The sequence below is a fragment of the Dendropsophus ebraccatus genome, chromosome 1 (genome assembly GCF_027789765.1).
Source record: "Dendropsophus ebraccatus isolate aDenEbr1 chromosome 1, aDenEbr1.pat, whole genome shotgun sequence".
Lineage (NCBI taxonomy): Eukaryota > Metazoa > Chordata > Amphibia > Anura > Hylidae > Dendropsophus > Dendropsophus ebraccatus.
In genome coordinates this window covers 47239946-47262784 of record NC_091454.1, presented here as the reverse complement: position 1 = coordinate 47262784, position 22839 = coordinate 47239946, and the positions used below count along the sequence as shown (strand labels likewise).

The following is a 22839-nucleotide window of genomic DNA, read 5'->3' as shown; positions in this document are numbered from 1 at the left end:
AATTTTAGTCACAGCCCCTTTCTCTTTCACATTATACCAACCGTAGAACAAAAATAAATCTGGCCTCACTTATTTCTAAAAGGTGTATCAGAGGTCTTTCTCTTCATAAGCCAAGCGTCAGGACAGGTACATAAAGACGCATATGTTGAATGTAGAATATAAATAAGACATGCACATTATATCAATGTAAACTTAGCAGAAGAATAAAGCCAACTAGTGTCAATTCCTAAACCAATATAGACATACAGAAGGACAAAAAAAAACAAAGGCACATCCCCATTCACTGGCTGCCAGTGTTTGTGTCAACCCAGCAACTAGCAATCAAAGCAAAAACAATCATGAGGTAAAATTAAGCAAACCTTAAACCTATAGGGAACAATAAAGAAATCACAGCATGTTTGAAAGGAGAGACACAAATTTCTCTTGATCACCTCTGAGGTGTTTCTACACATTCATTGGAGTAATTTGTGGTAACCTCAGTTCATGAGACATCATTTGGAAAGACACAGCTCTGTCTATATAATGTCTAACAGGTGACAATGCATATCAGAGCAAAAACCAACTATCAGGAATAACGCAAAGTACAGAGATATTCTGAATGAAAACCTAATCCTGAAAGCACTAGACCTCAGATTGGGCCAAAGGTTCACCTTCCAACAAAATATTGGCCCAAAGCCAAGAGAACACAGTAGTGGATTAGAGACAACTCTGAATGTCACTGAGTGGCCCAGCCAGAGCCCTGACTTAAAACCATCTCTGGAGAGTTCTGAAAATGACCATCCACTGAAGGTCCCTATCCAACATGAAAGGATCTGCAGAGAAGAATGGCAGAGACCGGAGCAAAAAAGACCAGAAGCTAGAATCCCTGCAAAAAATGCTTTACGTCCTGAGTTAAGGGTCTAAATACTTCTGTAATGGTAAGGATACATGGAAAAGCAAACATAAGAACACAACGAGCCAACCATGGTCAGGCATGGGGGAACAGGTGAAGCAGCTTTATATAAGTGCAGGAAAAACAGGATAGTTGAACAAGACTAAGAGGAGACATTCTGACCCTTTAAATCCAGGAGAGAAGCACCAAGTCAGTTGGAGTTCAAGGATGCTAACGAGTCCACAGCACTGTGGACCGCATGGGAGAAGAGGATAAAGGATGCCAACCTGCCAGTGGTAAAGCCTGAATCAAGACACCAGTAAGGCACAGCACGCAGAACCAGTGACATTGCAGTGCGTCACTCCAAAGCACACAAGAGGCTGAGGGGTCCACTCAGGGATTCACCTGTTCAACTGTGGGCCATGTGCTATGCATCACCCACAGCCCTATAGATTGGATCTGAGGTTCCTGAAGGAAAAGTGTTATTCTCTATGACAGGGTAAAAGTTACTTATCACACCGACCATATTACACGGGTAGACGTTTAGGAGCAAGCAACTGCTGACAGCTTCCTTGTTCCCCGCTCGCAGCCGACAACGAGTGGGTAAGAGCGGGAGGGGGAGGTGTAGTTTTTTGTCTTATGGCTTAAATTTAACAAATTGCTCTATTATCCCTCACCTTAAACAGTTCACAAAAAATAATAATTGCCCCCCCCCCCCCACCAGGCGCTGGCACATATACGCACCACAGCTGATCGGTGTCCCGAGGCGTGGCTTTGTTCCGGTCCCACCTCACGTCAGCCTCTACTGTGACTCCTCTTCTGTGTCCCGCCGGAAGTCACGCACTTCCATAGAGAATGTGCGCGGGATACCAATAAGCTGCGGTGAGTATACGCGCCTAGTGCGGGGGGGTGAATAATAATTTTTGCTTCTTTAAGCTTTGCCTTTTGACCACTGCTACGTCTGTCTGCGGATGTTTACTAGTCTTTTCTCACGGAGCTATGGTCAAGGATACAGAAGACCACAACATCCCTATCAAATCAGGTAACAACCAGGCATGCACCAACAATCATTCCCATTTGGAATGCTTGAAAAACAAACAGATTTTTATAACAGCACAAGTAATAAAGTTTATCAAGAGCACTTTAAGCTACATGACTGAGGAGAAAGGGAGCATTGCAGGTGATGGCAGGTGTGTCAAGAGCACAACATGACATGTAAAAATAATGTAAAAATATTACAATAGAGTTGTCAGTTTTGCTAGAATTATGAAACAAGACCTCATGGAGGAACAAATGCAAAAAGCACCTGTTTGGCATTAGGCATGTTCAGAAAGTATCTCAGCTGTTCCTTCAAAGAAAGATCCCCAGTGATGCACAGTGTACAGGATCATAAAAGAACCAGAACAGGGGAAAAAAGCTGTACACTTATAAAAAAAAAATTTTTTACTTGTTGCTTGATAAATCTCTGCAAAGGTGTACAGTGAAAAAAAGAATTTCCCGGCATTATGTTTAATACATGAAAATCAGTAGCACTGGTCAGCTATGATAGCATATCTATATATATTAACCCTAACCTGTAAATATTTGTTTTTCCACAGCATGGCTTACTTTCATGTGCTGAACAGTATGAGGGCAGCTGATAAATATAGGAATCACTGATTCCTCTGCGCTAATGCACGCCCACAGAATTTTTTTTTTAAATAGACTGTGGACCATGAACATTGCAATAATGCCTATTTTTAGCTGCATCTTTACAGAAGTTATCATGTGGCCTTATACACTGCATCATGAATTACTGAAAAGTTGAAAAAAAAAATATATATAGCTCAATAATATTATTAAGTTTCTATATGTCTTCAGTAGATACCACACCTTAAGAGCTTTATTGACTTCTTTGATGTCTTCCATTTTTAATTTTGATCTAAAAAAAAAAAAAAAAAAAAAGTGCACAAAAAAAACAGAAAAAAACATTAGGAATAATTGAATCTACTTATTTAGATAATATTGTGAAAAGGTTTAAAATATATATATATATATATATATATATATATATATATATATATATATATATATATTTTTTTTTTTTTTTTCAATCATTGCATTAAAAAATATAAAATCAACATTATTCTGCAGTGCTGAAAGCAAAATACTACCTGTGAAGCTGCAAACAACTTTCCTTCCAACTTTAAGGCTGTGTTCCCACAATGTAAAAATAAAACATCTGTTGTTGCAACACAACGGCCATTATTAATGTTTATGTTCATGAATAATGGCTTTTTTGCAGCAACGGACATCATCTCCCCCTATTTTTACATTCTGGGAACATAGCCTTAATATGGCAAAGTTACTTTTGCACTGAAAGGAGACTAATATTAAGTTTTATGAGAAAATAAGCAATATGAAGAAAAAATGTTTGTCAAGCTTGTTCCTCATTGAGTTTCCATTTTAAACACTTCTGCTCTCAAAGACGTGTCACTGCTGGAGGCTCTGTATGCAAAAAGGAGACTGTATTAAGCTAAGAAGTCCTAGTACTAAACCTGGTGCTCACTTTAAGCAATTTGCTTCGTCTTTTGTCAAAAACAGTGGATTACTTCAGCTCAGTCACTTCAAAAGAATTGGGCTATGCAGCATGATCAGCTAATATTAGGACTGTAAACATGAGCCCTAGACACACAGGACATAGCTAGGACATATATCTAAAGACAGGCAGCAGAAACTGACCAGTTTACGAATAAACAAGCAGATGTATTTTAACAAGACTCTCTTTTCAGCAGATGAAATTCTGAAACTTTTAAGATGTGTTACAATTATTTTGCAAATGAAAAGAGGAGCAACAGATTTTTTACACATTTATGGTACGTTCACACCTACAGGATCTGCAGCAGATTTCATTTAAATAACTGAACACAGCATCAAATCTGCTGCAGATCCTGTAGGTGTGAACGCACCCTTAGACTACGGTGTTTATAGGGGTACTCAAAACAAAAAAAATATTTGAAATCAACTGGTTTCAGAAAGTTATACAGGTTTGTAATTTACTTCTATCTAAAAATCTCAAGCCTTCCAGTACTTATTAGCTGCTATTTGCCATACAGGAAGTGCTGTTTTCTTTTCTGTCTGACACAATGCTCTCTGCTGCCACCTCTGTCTGTGACAGGAACTGTCCCGAGCAGTGGCAAATCTCTATAGAAAACCTCTCCAGCTTTGGACAGTTCCAGTCACAAACAGAGGTGACAGCAGGGAGCACTGTGTCAGACTGAAAAGAAAATCACACGTTATGTATGACAAACAGGGCCAGGACAAAGTAGGCGATGGCTTAGGGCGCCATCTCCTGGTGAATTACAGGGGGCGCAATGTATGCTCGAATAAAAATCCCCCCACCTGACCTCACCCATGGCAGCATGTCTTACCCGCTCTGCCCCACAGCTGCTGAAGGCTCCAGCCCCTCCGTGGCAGGCATCTGCTTCCCTCCTCTCTTCGGCTCCAGAGCTGAAGAAAGTCTGAACAATGTCACATGACCACCGGAGCCAATCAGGAGAGAGGAGAAGTGCAACTGTAGTGTCAGATCTCCCAACCCCTGCCTCCTCCTGACAGAGACAGATGAGGAGTATCCTTCGCTCCCAGACAGTGTCCTCTTCCACAGCTACTGCTTTGTGGGTGAGTATATGTATGTATGTATGTGTGTGTGTGTGTGTGTGTGTGTGTGTGTGTGTGTGTTTGCTAATGGAGTGAGTGTGTGTGAGTGAGTGTGTGTGTGTGTGTGTGTGGCTGAGGTACTCCCAGCATGACTTGTGTGGCACAGGTACAACTACAGCTCCCAGCATGCTCATGTGTGGCTAAAGTACCTCCAGCATGACCTGTGTGGTAGAGGTAGAACTACAGCTCCCAGCATGACCTGGGTGGTTGAGGTAGAACTACAGCTTCCAGCATGCTCCTGTGAAGCTGTGATAGAACTACAACTCCACCATCCTTAGCCGCCTCCAATGCCCCCCACAGACCAGATATAGCAGCAGCATATAGTCCGACCCTCCACCGCTCTAAGGGACAGTGAACTGGCCCCCTGTGTAAAAAGTTTGGGGAACCCTGCTATACACTATGTGGGGGCAGCCAGGAGGCTATACTGTATGTGGGGGCGCCATTTGCTTTCTCTGCCTAGGGCACAAAAACTCCTTGTCCCGGCCCTGATGGCACATAGCAGCTGATAAGTACTGGAAGACTTGATATTTTTTTGTAGAAGTAAAAAATTCACCAGAGTACAGTGTCATTTAGTGATAATTCCTTGATAAGCATATATAAATATTTTGCAGTACAAAAATCAAAATAATGTTAATGGGAAACTACAATAATAGGGTTAGCTTTTCATTGTTCATCTGGTTTTACTAAAAGGGCTCTACATATTTGCTTTTGTATAGTCTGTGTAGCGTCTGTTGTTCTGCTTAATTTGACATAGATGTGAGAAAAAAACAGGCCCAGATGTACTAATACCCGTTCCAGAATTGTATAAAAAAAAAAAAAACACTTTTTTACTATTTATTATGCATTTTAGACACTTTTCTGCCATGGCCAAAGAAGGCTTGGCCCATGGACACCCCTGAGGAAGTCAGCGTGAGGTAGGGTTAAAGTCAGGACCACTTGCACGATTTTTCCTTCTCCTCCAGCATTGCCTTTTATTTTGGAATGTTGCACATTATAGTATGTATTATTGTTATTACATGCTCTTTTCACTTATAGGTCTTATAGGTGTATTCACGTTGCAACAATTAGTTGCTTTTGTATGTGTACCTGTATATAGTGAAGGGAACTGCAAGACAGGCAACCTGACCTAAAATCATCAGCTGCCAGGTGTACATCGCTACGTGTAATAGCGATGAGTGGCCAAGGTCCCAGTCTTCTGCCCTCTGCATGCTTCCTGGAGCCGCAGCTGTAGTTTCAGAGAGTCTCTCTTAACTGGCAGGCCGCTTAATCACTGGCTTCGACCTGTCATTTCAGAGGCCTGCTCTGAAGCTGCAGCGGAGGCTCCGGGAAGCGAGCAGGGGGCAGAAGACCTGGACCGTGGAGTGGTATGTATACAGTTTAAGGGACAAGGGGCACACGGACATCACTAACAATGTCTGTGCAGCCCTTGCTAAACGATTATTGCTTACAGGCGGCATCAGGCTTTGTAATAGGACCCAAAGTCTGCACATAGAAAGTTTTAGTAAATCAGAGCCATTGTTCTAGAGCACATCAGCTCTCTGCTCTACACCTTCAGCTTCTCTCAAGGTGTTAAGGGAAGGCAAAGCAGACAAGTCGTTAGGAAGGGCAGACCAAATATGACCAAAACCTGGATAAGTAGAAAAGAACACAGGCTTTGCTTTAGTAAAAATGATAACAGAGAGGTAATGCAGAGTGTCTCTGCAGTGGTGGGGGGCAAATCACACACCGCCAGCACAAGAAAAAATAGAGATCCCTCATTAGAAGGAAAAATCAATACAGGTGTGAATTTGAGCTAATACATGGTTAGAAACATCCTGGATATAAGAGTCCAGCATGTTCTACTGAGAACGACATAAGTCTAGAACAAGTTGCATACTAAAAATCAACAGGTTTAAAGCCTACGTATCACAGTGCAGCTTTTGAAACATCCACATACATGTGCAGCTGCCTGAAACATTCACATAGAGGTGTAGCTGCCGATAGAAATTCTTGTACCTGTGGAAACATCCCAGGCGTCAGCAAGTTCCATGCACAAGCACTATTAAGTTAGAATAGGGCATGTGCATGGAACTTACCATTTCCACAGCAACCCGAACATCCGCTGGCAGCTGCATGGAGACATTTCAAAGACTTCACTGCAAGAAGTACAGTATGCTTTAAAAATTATTTAAGGAATGAAATTTGCAGCTTAAAAGCAAATGCACCATCAGGTACGTTTGATTTAAGTGTTGCACATGAATAGAACAGGGACGGCGCAGGGAAACTGGTCCCGTGGTCCTTTTTTTGAACCGCAACCTTGTTCCCGTGCTTGCCGCTGGTCCAAGCTGGTTACTGGAGCACTGGCCCAGCCTGAAGCACTAGAGGCGGTCCAGCCCACCTCAAGTGGGAGGAAACCATCGCCCCCCAATCACACGGCTCTATTGATTCTAATTGAGCCGCGTCACAGAGCGGAAGGGGTTTCCTCCCGATGGGGGTGGGGCGGGCTGGACCGCCTCCAGTGCTTTAGGCCGAATTGGAGTTCGGTAATAGACCAAAGCCGTGCACAGGAACCGGACTGCAGTTAAAAAAAAAAAAAAAAAAAAAGGACCGCAGCACTGTCTTCCCTGTGCCGGTGCCAATATATTCATGTGCAACACTTAAAGAGAACCAATCATGGGCGGAAATTAAAAAAATTTTTTTCGATAATTAGATTAAAATTGTAATTTTATTAATATTTGTAATTTGAATTCATTACTTTTAGGGCCGCGTTTTCACAATATACCGATTTTCTTTTCCTGTCTCGCGCCGGCTCTTTTGAAAAGAGCCGGCGCGCGACAGGAAGCTCCCGGCATGCCGAGCGGCAGGAAGGGCTCCCATGAGCCTTTGCCACCGCTCTGTAAGTACACAGTGATCCCGCGCTATACAGCGCGAGATCGCTGTGTATGAATATCCTAACTGGGCCTATAAGTGTATTCCTGAAGATACAGACTGCCTGTGCAGTCTGTATCTTATTCTTTTACCTATAGCTGCGGAGCGGAGCGGAGCAGTAAGGCCGGGGGCGGCCATCTTGATGACGTCAGTGGTGCGTTCCAGCGCTGGAACGCAAGGGACGTAATCAAGATGGCGCCCGACTTTACTGCACCGCTACAGAGGAGTGGGTAAAGTATAAGATACAGACTGCCTGTGCAGTCTGTATCTTCAGAAATAAACTTCATGAAGATACAGACTGCCTTTGCAGTCTGTATCTTATACTTTACCTACTCCTCTGTAGCGGTGCAGTAAAGCCGGGCGCCATCTTGATTACGTCCCTTGCGTTCCAGCGTTGGAACGCACCACTGTGACGTCATCAAGATGGCCGCCCCCGGCCTTACTTCTCCGCTATCCTGGATTAGGTAAAAGCATAAGATACAGACTGCACAGGCAGTCTGTATCTTCAGGAATAGACTTAGGGACAGAGAATCTTTTATTATAGGGATAGTGATTTTTAGGTGATTGGTCCTCTTTAAACAAATGTACCCGATGCAACATTCGCTTTAAAACTTACTTAAAGGGGTAGTGCGGCACTAAGAAATTATTCACAGAATAACACACATTACAAAGTTATACAACTTTGTGATGTATGCTATGTCTGTGAATCGCCCCCTTTCCTGTGTCCCCCCGCATGTGTACCCGGAAGTGTTGGTGCATTATACATTACCTGATCCGTGTTGCGCCCGTCCGCCATCTTGTGCCACGACGTCATCTTCGGCCGGCCGGCGTCATCAGCCGCTCAGCCGCGATTGGCTGAGCACAGTTATGCTCAGCCAATCGTGGCTGAGCATCTGATGACCCGGCAGAGGGCAGCCGGCACTCGGGACAATCGGAGAGCTTCGGTCGTCCGTCCAAAGATGACGTTGTGGCACAGAAGATCGGGGGCGGGGGTGGGGGGACACAGGGAAGGGGGCAATTCACAGACATAACATACATTACAAAGTTGTATAACTTTGTAATGTGTCTTATTCTGTGAATAATTTCTTAGCGCCGCACTACCCCTTTAAGATAACGACTAACAAATGGAACATGTTTGAACAGATTTTTCTTTTTTTTGTTCAATATTTTACTGTTTTTTGGCATTGTAACAAAAATTAATATACTTGTACAGTATCTCATGCATCACATTATGAAAGGATGTTAGTTACTTAAGATAACACAAGATAAAAGAAAAATATTACATTTCCAGATTTTTCTTTTTAGTAAATTTAGCTTGAAATCAGCCTTGAGAGCGAGATATTATTTATTATACCCCTGAAGCGTACCTATGTACCTCAGCAGAATGAGCGGGGAGAAGACCATGCTACATAGTAATCCATTCCCGGCTTTGTGTCTATGTGAGGAGACCTGCCCCATAGACTTCCATTATGCAGCAGTCTCCTCACCTGACACACAGCCAGGAGAGGAATTGGCTGAACTCAACTTCTCCCGACTCGTTCTCTCGATTGGTCGTGGTCTGATCACTCTGACATGTCACAAGCTTTCTTCTTGACAGTGTGTCTTTAGGGATTTGGCCAGTTTTAGTTTTTAAGACAGCCTCATTTTTCAACTCTGATGTGTCACATTATGTGGTAATAACTTTAGGTTAGTGTTGTTGCTGATCTGTGGAAACATAAACGCACGCACAATAATGCACACATAAAAAATAAACTTACTGACTGAGATGAAAGCCCATTTCCTGCAGGGCCTGCTCTTGTTCTTCACATAGCTTTTGCAACTGCATTTTCTCTAGATGCAACTTATCAAAGTCCTGTAATGGAGAAAGTAATACAAATGGTCACCATCATTTTACATGCCAAATGTATTTTTGAGTGGACTGTCTCTTTGCGCAAAAACCCGTAAGAAAATTTCTGGCAGGTTTCACAGCAGCTTCACCATGCAACATTTGTAAATGCGCATTGGGACTCCTTTCTGCACAGATGCAAGGTTACAATCATACTATATCAAATTTGAATGCCTCTTATAGCAGACTCAGGTCCCTACATGGCTCACACTTCTGTCACTCACTATGCAATGTACATTGCATAAACATATATAGCTGTGCTACAGTATATGACAGCTAATTTACACTCATTTCACTCTCTGTGGAATCTACTGATTTCCAGTAAAAGGGAGAGTGAACAAGTCGTCAAACTATGTATGCAATGTATGTGTCCTTTATACTGACGAAAGAGTAAGTCTCTGCTGCAGCAATGCCAATATGACAGCTTATTCACTCTCTATGTAATAAACAGGACACCTGGACATAGCCTGTTCACTTCCTGTTCAATGTTCTAGTGAGACTAACTAGATTACCTATGCAAAGTGTGTATAATAAATTTCCCTTAACCATGCCTTTAAGTGTTGTCATGTTCAATCTATAACAAACAGATTTGAGAAAAACCACCACGTGTTACCATAGTACAATATGGTTAATGTGATCATTTCTTCCTGTGATGTTTACAGAATTTTGTATGTTCGGGCTATTCTATTACATCCTTCAAGTGACACCCTTCTTTCACCATGACTGGGATATGTTTGTTAACCTTCTTATACTTCACCTTTTTTAGTTGGGAATATTGCAGGAGGTCGCTTTGTAAAGATTTATTCTTCTCTTTTTCTTTATCAAGCTCCTTTTGAAGCATTCTCTGCTGCTCTCTCTCAGACTGTAAATTCTGCTCTAAATGCGAGCTATGGTGGAAAAAAAACAATATATATTTTTAAGATCAGTGAACTGTACTGTACATGCAAGGTTTTTTCATCAGCAAACTCTTAAAGAGAACTGGTCACCTCTCTGGTGGAGTGTGAAGTGTGAGTTGGTAAGCCGCAGCTCTAACTCCGACTCAGGCTCCTGAATTTTATCCAGAACAACTCCGACTCCTGCTCCTTCATAAATGGCCGGTCATATACCAGGGGAGTTATTTATCACACTGGCTCAGCAGCTTCTCCCTAATGTCCTACATGATCCTGGGGCGACTTCTGAGTGAATAAAGGAATACTGTATATAAAGCAGATTCTCCTGTGTGTGCAGTGGATGCAGCCAGTCTCCAGCCTCCATGTCCTGAACTACTCACAACTAGACTAGGTGGAGCAGGTGGTCTTTTCCTGCTGACAATCTTCTATGTTTCTAACTAAATATTCACCATACACACAAAAAAATACTGCTAACAATGCCAGATCCCTGTGACATAGAGGAGGGTCACACACAGTGATATAGAGGGGTCAGTTTAGGTGTGGAGGCACGCCACAGCACACACAACCTGCCGCAGCCAAAGCACACACACAGCCTGCTGCAGCCATAGCACGCACACACACACACACAGCCTGCTGCAGCCATAGCGCGCGCGCGCATACACACACACACACACAGCTGCAGCCATAGAACACTGAAGAAGAACACCACATTGAGGACAGAGGTTACTGCTACACTACTTATGGCTTCTCCTCCTCCTGATCTATATTACACAGGATATCTTCATATTACACTGCTGCTCATATACAGTCATTCAGCATCCCGGAAGAGAACAGCACAGATCTCCCCCCACACAATGGACTCTTCCAGCTCAGAAACGAAATATTAAAATGTTGCTCACAATATATATTGATGGGAGGGGTCTCCATCGCTAAATCCTATATTACTTATCTTGGAATCCAGATTGGCAGAACTCCCTCCTCACTATATTCCCTGAACTATCGCCCTATAATTAAGAGAATAAAACAAGATCTCCAGAGATGGGAATCTCTACCATTGTCAATTCTAGGCCGTACCCACTTAATCAAAATGATGTGTTTTGGAAAACTGTTATATCCAATGCAAACAATACCCCTTTTACGCAAACATTCTGACGTTTCCCTACTCCAATCATATTTCACTAAATTTATTTGGCAATCAAAGAGACCTCGTATTGCCTATTCCACTCTCTGTCTCCCTACTTCTAAAGGTGGCGCTCAATGCCCTGATATTAGATTATATAATTTAGCCGCTCTCTTTCGCCATGCTAAAGATTGGATTATGGACACGTCATATTTCTCCAATATTTTAATTAAGAAAGCTTTAGCAGCACCTTGGCCTTTACCCACCCTGCTACATGCTAAATTACCAGAACTCCCCCCAGAAATTAAGAGAAGTGTTATCTTTAAAGACACCATTGCCACATGGAAGGCGATACGAAAACTATATGGTTTACCCTTCGAAAAGATTTCCTCTGTGGCATTCACCACTTTACCCACCTGACTCAGACAAATTGGATTACTCAGAGTGGCAGAGTGCACGTGTTTCTTCTGTTGGGGATCTGCTGGATACTAATTCCAACACTTTCTTATCATGGGATATCGTCAGAACACGATTTAAATTGTCTTCATTTCATTTACCTCAATACGACTCTATAATTGAATTTCTTACTTCCAGAGTACGGGACATAGCAGAAGCAGAAAGTGATATAGAATTTGATAATCTATTCCCAACACCACCGGTACATAATTCTTTATCACATACATATGGAGAACTTAGATCACGCTCCCAAAAGAATTTTTCTAGACAAATTTTTTTTTAAAAATGGTCCTCTGTAATTTTTTCAGAGGATCTGACCCAACAAATATTGAGGGGATCTCAACTAGTGCATTCTGCCACTCCTAATGTGGTTCTACGTGAAATACATTTCCGCTTTATACACAAGGCTATATATGCCTTTAATATTCCTTTTTCCAACTCCCACACTTCTCACATAAACAGTTGCCCAGAAATGTTCACTTCCTAAAGCAGACTTGTTTCATTGTGCCTGGGCCTGAACGCGAGTGCAGGAATTTTGGGACTCTGTGCAACTCTATCTTTTATCCACTTGGGGCCATGCCATACCACTTCTCCCTCTTAGTTATCTTTTTCATTTTATTGATATAGACTACTACTCCCTCTCCTAAATTACTTACTTCTAAAGGAATTCATTTAACTCTATTAGTTTCCCTGAAATGTTTATTAAGACACTGGATACTCTACCAGACATTTCTGAGGTAATCTCCGCTCTGAAGGAGATTTTTCATTGAGAACTTTTGGATGTATTGCGCACCAAAGCAAAATCAACAAAAACATTTATGTCCAATTTTACTATAGAAGAGAGAGACTCTGTCATTAACCAATTTAAGGACACTGATTGGTATTGCATGGCCGCCCAAAAGGGAACTCTGGGAGCACTCCAAATATCTTAAGTTTTTCCCTTTCTCTGTTAAAGACAATTCTCTCCATTCTATTGGTAGTATATTTGAATATCTGACATCTATACCATGTTTTAAAGGAGACCTGTGACCCCCGGTGCCAGGGTGACAGGCTCCCGACCCCCCCAGTTAGAGCCCCCTATACTCACGTGATGCCGCCGGGTCCCGCTTCCTGAGCCGGTCGGGTCACGGAGATATCAGCGCCCGAAGCCCGGCGCGTGCGCTGACAGCAGAGTCAGACGCCCATAGAGAATAAATGGGGAGTCCGATGCTCCGTCATTGTCTATGAGCGTCGGACTCTCCTCGGGCGCTCATATCTCAGTGAACCGACCGGCTCAGGAAGCGGGACCCGGCGGGATCACGTGAGTATAGGGGGCTCTAACGGGGGGTCGGGAGCCTGTCACCCCGGCACGGGGGGTGACAGGTCCTCTTTAAGGTGATATTATAGGTTACTGTTTTTCTACCTATGTTTTTTGGTAAGACTACGTTGTATTGTATATGATGATATGTCTTTTAAGGTTATTACAAAGGCTCATTGTATCTGTATGATATTGTAAACATACAATCCTTTGTTGCCTGTGAGACTTTTTTTTCATTATGTAATGAATTTTCAATATGTATGTTCATATATTACATAAGCCACTAATAAATCATCATTGAAAAAAATTAATAAATAAAATATTTTATATATATATATATATATATATATATATATATATATATATATATATATGTGCAAAACTTATAAAATTCATATCAAAACTCAATTCTTAATTGTTCTAGGATTTTTTTTTAAAGCTGGAGTCGGTACATTTTTTCCCCGACTCCAGCCAAAACTAGCTCCGACTCCACGACTCCGACTTCACAGCCCTGCTCACAACTTACTATAACTACTATGCTCTATAACTTATTGGGGCCGGTTCCCAGCTTACCAGGGAGGTGATCGGTTCCCTTTTAAGGTTTATCTTTTTTGTCTATTTATTACACGTAGTTACTTTCAATGAATCATTTGTGGTAAATATGATAATTTTATTTATGCAGTTTATTTTGCAGTATTCATTGTTTGTCTAAAAAATGTTATCTTTATTCTTCAGGGGCAGACAGACCAAATTTAGATTTTTTTTTAGTTTTGAATTTTGAGTTTTTTTTAAAATGTTTAAAGGACTGTAATCTTGTTCCGCTAATTGATACACATCTACATACACAGTAATGCATCAGGCATTGGTCTGAAACATCAGGTAGATTAATATTAAAATCTCATGCTTGAGCTTTTTTCTTACCGTTGCGAGTCCAGCTTTTGAAGTTGCTGTTTAAAGGTTTCAATTTTGGTTTCCAAATCCTTCTTAATTTTAATACAATTTTCTTCAGATATTTGTCTTGCTTTTTCCGTTTCCTGTAATCTAACAGAAAAAAAATATTTTAGATATTAAAAAAAAAAAAAGTTAATGTTTTCCAACCTGAACATACATATTAATTTAATCAAAAGGGATAGTAATGTGGCACATTTAGGTGAAGTGAAGAAGGTCAGTAAAAAGTTATAAAATTATTCTTGTTGGTCTGACTTTTTTACTTTTTCTTTGTATTTTAAGAAGGGTGTGTGTAATGGCCCAGAACGGTATTTATTGTCAGGCGTCTGGAAATATATTGTTGCTATTGGCAACCTTAGACAGTCTGTATAAGGGCCTATGTATTTACTGCTCTTCCTTAGCTCTCTTGTAGTGGTATTGTTTTCTGCTATGTATTTATTTATTATGTTGTTGTGTATTAATCGCTAATAATACAAGTGTTGAGCTTGATCAGTGCTCCTCCCCTGCAACCTATCACACTCTAGTGATTGGCCAGGTGAAAGCTAGCTCTGCCCACCTTTTACCCAGAGAGGCTGTGCAGTCTCGTCAGTGACAGTTGGTAGTCTGGCATTGCCAGAGTCACATCTAACCTCCCTACGTCACCTCAGTAATCCTGTCAGACTCCATCTTCAACCCCCTAACCTGTTTCCAGTCGGCCATAAGAACTAATACGTGTCTTCTAAGTCTCAGCAGGACATCCTCTGTATTTATTAGTGCCTGCTGTCGGATTGGTGAAGTGATAGAGGGTCTCCCATTCACAGTCCACATCTTCCTGGCTTACAAGTCAGTGTGTCCATGCGTCTTCCTCCTACATGATAGTGAGCGTCAACAGCATCAAGTCTCTTCAGTAACTTCAAATACCTATTCACACGTACCTTATGAAGGCGGAAAGCTATAAAGTCTCTGGAACAGGTCTGTCTCTTTGAAAATCCTATTTATCCACCAAGTCTAAGCTATAGTAACCAAAGTAACCCTCCCCCTGAAGCAAAGGAGTCTTGATATACTTTTTCACCGCTATTGTGTGAAGTCTTTTATTAAAAATTATATGTCCCTGCCTGTATGCTGAAGAAGACATGGGCCCCAGCACCCTCGGACCCCACCGTGACAGGAAGGTTTCAGAAGGTGAGCCCTAAGGTTGCACTACACCACCCAGCAACACAATACCCTCAGCATATTACAATACCACCACCAAAGGGACATTATAAATTTTTCTTGGCGTCACGCTTAGGACACTATATGTGTAGACCATTTACATCCACCGTAAATATTTCTTTTTTTCCTTATTTCACAGCCGAAGCAGAATCTTTTCATTACAACAGAGTAAAGCTGGATAAACCCTTTAAGTATTTAGCTTGTCTCTAAAAAATGCACACCTTTCTTCCAATGCTCTTGTAGTGGAGTCTACTTGGTCCGATTTAGTTTGCAGTAAACTTAACTGTTCATTCTTATTTTGCAAGGCAATTTCTGTCTCCTGTTAAAAAGAAAGTTAAATGTTTAAAAACACTTATTTTTTGGAAATATTCAATTCATATCTATTCTCATTGGTTACCACTCAGGACAACTCAGTATGTCATTGGGCTATTAGAAGTGTACAAAGTGGGTTCAGGAATCCTTTCCACTCCATACACAATGGCTATCTGCTGCATTTGGCAGCAAAGAATCACCACTAAAAGCCTGCACAGCCTTTTTCTACACGCAGAGATGTGCTGGTTTGTTAGCTGGAACACTTGCCCTGCTCCTGGAGCTGTATCACTATTACCAGTGTGTCACTACTACTACATTTTTATTACCCTGTTTCATTACTAATATGTCATTATGACTCATTAGTTACTATTCTAGACTTGTACAGACTATACTGGTTAATAGCATAACCACTTCTACACCTGTTACACAACACAGCATCACTACTGAATCACTACAGAAGATATAGCAATAATTCAGTGTCACTACTAGTACTAAAAATACATTTATTTAGCGCCAACATATTCCACAGCACTGTACAATTCTGAGGGTTCATATACAGATAAAAACATTAATATCTGATAGGCTAGGCTTGCTCTGTAGTGCCTGCTCTACATAAAGTCACATATGCAGACGAAAGCTGCATTACACCACTATAACTGGGGGGGGGGGGAAAGTCATATACCTTGACTTTTTGGCACATTTGAAGATTAATGGATTTGACATCATCTAGCTGCTTTCGGAGAATTACTAGTGTATCTTGCTTTTCATGAATATCTTTTTCAAGAAGTTTCATGGCCATTTCCATTTCAGTCTTCAATCCAAGTTGCAAATTGAGCTCCTTTTCTAGTTCCTAACAATATATAACAAATCACAATACTTAAGAAATATTCAGTATTTAAAAAAAAAAAAAACAAAAAAAAAAAAAAAAAAGCACAGCTACTTTTAGGGCTGGGCGATAATGGCCTTAATCAATATCGCGGTTTATCGAAAATGTAGCCGTGGTAACAATAAATTGAACGATAATTATGACACGCCCCTTTTAAAAGCCACACCCCTTTTGAAAACTCCATTTTCCAATGGTAATCCAAATGTGGATTTATTTCATATAACAATGTGCAGCAAACTTCACAAGTAATACACAACGTTTTGGTGTCTCCTATGCCATTTTCAAGTGCCACTTGAAAATGGCACAGGAGACACCGAAACGTCGTTTGCTGCACATTGTTATATGGAATAAACCGACGTTTGTATTACCATCAGAGTGCTGCAGAGTATTTTTTACTAGCTAGCTGACTTGATCCAAGGCCTGAGATTCATCTGCTGGCACCCACAGTTCGTTTAGTGTACTTCCTATACTGTTTGCTCTATCTATACAGTGTGTGTGATTATATATATATATATATATATATATATATATATATATATGTAAAGACTGAACTCTGGTCAATTAGTATTACTTTTTCCTGATATTCATATAGTCACTGACATTTAGGAAAAATAAAATATACCTTTTATTTCTTTGTTTAAAATTGTGCCAAGAAAAAATGTATATTTGCAATAGAAAAAACAAAACACACAACTAAACAAAACAAAACAAAAAAGAATGACACATTGTCAAAAATTCATATGTGCATTATTATCTTCACGGCCATCACGTAGCTGTCCATAATCATTAGTGGGGATTACCACTCATTGAGTATCAGCATATAGCGCTGTGTATCTCTGCTGTGTTGTCCCTATATTGCACTTCATACAGTATCTATATTGCACAGGTGGTTATTGCACTTTTATATTCAGTAGTTTCTTATTGCACATAACTCCCACAATATCCTTATTGCACATGTAGTTATTGCACTTCATTATATTTCATTTCAGACTTCTTATTGCACATAACCTCTTTTCATATTGCAACAGTTATCATAGATACAGTGCTTATTCCATCTTAATCACATCTTGCGTTTTATCAATTCTATATTTATAAAAAAATTGAAAAAATGAACGACTTCCCTTTGAAAATTTCTCAAGAGTCCATTCAATCGTGATTATTAAAAGCCCTACGCGTTTCCTCCGCGACAAATCCTCAGGGGCTGGTTGCGCTTTATCTCAGATGGATAGAGTAGTGATTAGCTCTGATGATGGCCATCATCAGAGCTAATCACTACTCTATCCATCTGAGATAAAGCGCAACCAGCCCCTGAGGATTTGTCGCGGAGGAAACGCGTAGGGCTTTTAATAATCACGATTGAATGGACTCTTGAGAAATTTTCAAAGGGAAGTCGTTCATTTTTTCAATTTTTTTATAAATATAGAATTGATAAAACGCAAGATGTGATTAAGATGGAATAAGCACTGTATCTATGATAACTGTTGCAATATGAAAAGAGGTTATGTGCAATAAGAAGTCTGAAATGAAATATAATGAAGTGCAATAACTACATGTGCAATAAGGATATTGTGGGAGTTATGTGCAATAAGAAACTACTGAATATAAAAGTGCAATAACCACCTGTGCAATATAGATACTGTATGAAGTGCAATATAGGGACAACACAGCAGAGATACACAGCGCTATATGCTGATACTCAATGAGTGGTAATCCCCACTAATGATTATGGACAGCTACGTGATGGCCGTGAAGATAATAATGCACATATGAATTTTTGACAATGTGTCATTCTTTTTTGTTTTGTTTTGTTTAGTTGTGTGTTTTGTTTTTTCTATTGCAAATATACATTTTTTCTTGGCACAATTTTAAACAAAGAAATAAAAGGTATATTTTATTTTTCCTAAATGTCAGTGACTATATATATATATATATATATATATATATATATATATATATATATATATATATATACATACTGAACTATACCCATTGTAACACTGAGACCAGGTTCCCACTATGTATGACGCCGGACATTCTGTGACACCGGTGTGTCACAGAACGGCCGTTGCCAGTGAAGTAAACTTCATTTCTTTTTCATTGAAATGCGGGAGCATTTCGGTGTGCCCACATTCCAAATAACCATAGCCGACAATGTAAAGTGCAACTGGGGCCGCAGTTTACATTGTGTGCTTTGTCAGTCTTGAGGGCCGCTTTTCAACGAATAGCGGCCGCACAAAACTGACATGTCAGTTTTTGGTGCGGCCGCAAGGAATCCCTGCATGAATGTATACAGTGTGTCGCGATTCTGTAAAAGTAAATGCAATGTATTAATTCAATTAATAACAGCCAGTGTTGCAAGCTGTTGTGTGAACATAGCCTAAAAGCGTACATTTCTGAAAATGTTCACTTGTGCAGTTCTTCTTGTGGGCTTTTGTGACTGCTATCTTTATTTCTAGAGATGAGTGAACCAAAACTTTGGTATGTCACAGACATGACCTAAGACTAGCTCATTATGTATGGCTCTCACAACCAATCATAAGACAGCAAAGGGGTGATTTCAGAACCACTATAAAAGCCTAAGCACATAGTTTAGTAGCCACTTTAAAAGACATCTGAAGAGATATTGTCACCCCTTTTACTGATAATTTTTATTAGTATATAAAGAAAGGCATTATTAAAAATAAACGCATAAAAAGACACCAGTCGTCTGGATCTGTATAACATATAAAAAGTTAGACCCAGGCGACTGGTGTCTGTATGTGTGTATTTTTAATAATGTGCTTCTTTTTAATAATGTGTTTCCCTATAACAAATATAAGAAACTCTGTAATATATCTTAGCAGAAGAAGATGATTTATACATTATTAGTTGTCCTGTAGGTCCTGCCCAGCCCAAGGGCTTGGAATCCACATTGGGATACTTTGCCCGTACAAAGGAGGTAATGCGGATACACAAATCCTTTGGATAAGGCCCATTTCTACATATGTTAAGGAGGATGTATTATATATATATATATATATATATATATATATATATATATATATATATGGTTTGTTTTTTTTAGAAGTAAGACAACTACTTTAATATATAGTGTAGTGCAGTGTCATGGAAGCAGCATGTACTGTGCGGTGCATACAGAATATCTGTTATCTGCTCAGTGAGCTGCCAATTCCTTCACACAGACTTCTGTAAAGTATAACTTTCAGTGTGTAGATAACACAGGCATCTGTGCTCACAGCATAGTAAGTGTGCAGTTCCTGACCTGCAAGTACCTTCTAAACTCACTTCCCTATGCTTAGTAAATACCATAGCAGTGTGTACCCACTGTGTCTGGTAAAGCTCAGGGGAGGGATTTTACTCTGATATATATTTATATATGAAGTTATATATTTACACATCAATATTAAAAAATTGCATACCAGTCTAACTTGTTTTTCTACAGTCAGTTGCTTCCAGGTTTCATTATACATTTCATCTAGTCCTTGGCGGGATTGTTTGTAAGTTTCCAACTCAACCTTTGTATCCTGCATATTTACCTGAAAATAACACAGATTACAAAAAGAGTTTATAATTACTACTCTTTAAATCAACAGTGCATGCAAAGATAATAAAGTTTGTAATATAACTTGTTCTAAGATGAATGCCTCTTTTCTTCACCCCCTTTAGTCCAACTTAAGGGTATGTTCATTATGTAAATTATGCGGAATCCCGCCTGTCTCATTGTGTCGACGTCAGTCTATGGGAGAGCATGCGCTCCTCCGCTGCTGCCGCTCTCCGCTCAGAGTAGTGACATGCCATTTTTTTTTTTTTTGCAGCAGGCAGGGGGGAAACTTAATATAGAATCCTAACTCCACATACCTGCACAGCTACTTTCGACCAGGGACCCCAGTTGGAAGGCATTTTCCCCAGAGTCCTGATGTCACGACGAGGGGGAAAATGCATTCTCAGCTGATGGATTGTTCCGCCTCAGTAACTGGCTGAGCGGGCAGTCAATCAACCAGGTCGTGCCGTTGGCTGAGAGAAGATCGCAGAGCCTGGCGGGTGTCCCGAATCGACCATCCAGTGCAGGAGAGGCACGGGCAGAGGGGAGTTAATATTATCCCGATATAATTGGTAACATAATTGGTAACCCAATGTGGTTTCTGTGCAGAAACTGGTCAATAAGCAATGTCCCTTTTTTTCTGTACCTGGATTTTCCTACTGAGGATAACAGGATGCAGATTAGGAACAGTATTCACACTTGAAATTACAACCTATGAATGGGGCCTACAGGCAATGCCCACAAATTGAAACTTGTAATCAATGTAATCAATGTATTTCAACCATAAAAACAAAAAACACATTGTGAGGCTTTTAATATCATACCTCTAAATGTCTTTCACTTTTCTTTTGAATGCGTGTGCTCTCTTGTAATAACTGATTATGTTCGTCCTGCAGGGACACAATACGATCTTTTGCAGCCACAAGCTATTAAAGGATCAGATAAAAAAAAAAAAAATTAGAAACACGTCACTCCTTATACACATTAGGGCTATGTTCACACTGCGTATGAGTCCGGCCGCATTTCGTACGCCGCCATACAAGTGCGGCTGAAACTACGGGCGTGGAAAAAATAGACATGCGGCCGGATGCGTACGAACCGCGAACATACGTCCATAGTAGAGTTATGATTCCCTAACTTGTTTCGAAGCAATCTGAAACAGGTCTGTTACTTGGAAATCTTCGCCCAGCCCCGTTAACCACACAGAACCTTTTGGACCGAAAAATCAAGTTCAATTTGGCTGAAATAAGTACTTCGTACGAGACCGCATGGAAATCCACGGCTGTGAGTTTCAACATTTCCGTCCTCAAACAATGGCCTTGTTAATTTTTCACGGCGCCGTATACGATCCGGCCTTAAGCTTATACGTAGTGTGCATTGTGTGGGCGTATATCATATACTTTCAAGCGAGCGCATCAACCTCAAAACTACGTACGTATATTCGCGGTTCGCACTATGGCCGGAAACATACGCAGTGTGAACATAGCCTAGAACTGTAAGGGTATCTTTACACAATCAAAACCCGGGTGTTTTTTTGACATGGAAGCCGCACCAATTTCCTGTCACATGCAGTGACACTTTAAAATCCTCCCACTCCCAATGACTTCAGTCAGGAAACCACACACCCTCCCACTGAAATTGATGGAAGTTTCAGGGCTGATTCCCTTACGCTGACCGTGGCACAGAGAAAGCCGCAATGTGCAGAACAGAGGCACAATTATAAGCTGTTTTAAGCCTGTTTAAACCTTAGTGTGCACAAGGCCTCACAGACCCCTTTTTGTAGTATTATATCGTGTATCATACTGATGAGAGAATTCTATCACGACCTCACGAATAGTTTAGAACCTATTGGAACTCTTTTAAAAAATAATCTAGGATCCACTGGTGTTGTCACATCAAGCAGCACATCATGAAAACCTTAAAGGAGAAGTCCGGAAATTTTTTTATTAAAGTATTGTATTGCCCCCCCCCCCCCCCAAAAAAAAAAAGTTATACAAATCACCAATATACACTTATTACGGGAAATGGTTATAAAGTGCTTTTTTTTCCCCTGCACTTACTACTGCATCAAGGCTTCACTTCCTGGATAAAATGGTGATGTCACGACTTAACTCCCAGAGCTGTGCGGGCTGTGGCTGCTAGAGAGGATGATGGCAGAGTGATGCTCAGTGTCTCTCCAGTGCCCTGTGTCCCTCAGTGTCCCCCTGCCATCATCCTCTCCAGCAGCCACAGCCCACACAGCTCTTGGAGTCGGGTACTGACATCACCATTTTATCCAGGAAGTGAAGCCTTGATGCAGTAGTAAGTGCAGTGAAAAAGCACTTTATAAGCATTCCCCGTAATAAGTGTATATTGGTAATTTGTATAACTTTTGGGGGGGGGGCAATACAATACTTTCGCTGGACTTCTTCTTTAATTTTCTCTGTTAATTTTTTTGCATTTCTTGGACTATCAAAGGGATTTTCTGGCAGAACAAAAAAAAAATTACATTTCTCACCCTGTTTATTCTCTGTCCCACATTACCCTTCCACTAACCCATACACTCTCCACAGGACTGGCCTCAGTGGTCTGTGGAGGAGAAAGTACGTAAAACCCCTTTAATATGGTTAACAGCAAGATCGTATGAGTATATTGACACATATACACACACGGGTTACCATTAACATTTTTCACAGTAATCCTATGGATGATACATATATTTAAAAAAAATAATAGGTTTAAGATAAAATGGGAGCAACAAAGTCCAGCAGTGAAAGCTCAGCACTAATAATAGTCATCTTATGAAGAGATCTATTTTCAGAAACTGAGCACATATATATAAAAAAGTCAGCTTGAGCAG

General features: G+C 40.6%; 2 protein-coding genes across 2 annotated transcripts in view; one reads left to right on the top strand and one right to left on the bottom strand.

The window, feature by feature from the left end:
• The window catches only part of LOC138792706 (RUN and FYVE domain-containing protein 1-like), a 51190-nt gene that overhangs the window by 1946 nt on the left and 26405 nt on the right, over nt 1-22839 (bottom strand). The window contains exons 8-15 of the mRNA XM_069970430.1: nt 20825-20926; nt 19879-19995; nt 16256-16423; nt 15483-15580; nt 14044-14163; nt 10117-10246; nt 9232-9326; nt 2744-2792 (exon numbers count right to left, since the gene is read on the bottom strand). Of these exons, the coding sequence (XP_069826531.1) occupies nt 2744-2792; nt 9232-9326; nt 10117-10246; nt 14044-14163; nt 15483-15580; nt 16256-16423; nt 19879-19995; nt 20825-20926 (879 nt within the window). The remainder of the gene's footprint in view (nt 1-2743; nt 2793-9231; nt 9327-10116; nt 10247-14043; nt 14164-15482; nt 15581-16255; nt 16424-19878; nt 19996-20824; nt 20927-22839) is intronic.
• The window catches only part of SLC4A9 (solute carrier family 4 member 9), a 105169-nt gene continuing 87753 nt past the window's right edge, over nt 5424-22839 (top strand). Inside the window, exon 1 of the mRNA XM_069970418.1 lies at nt 5424-5481. Within this exon, the coding sequence (XP_069826519.1) occupies nt 5453-5481 (29 nt within the window). The 5' untranslated portion in view covers nt 5424-5452. The remainder of the gene's footprint in view (nt 5482-22839) is intronic.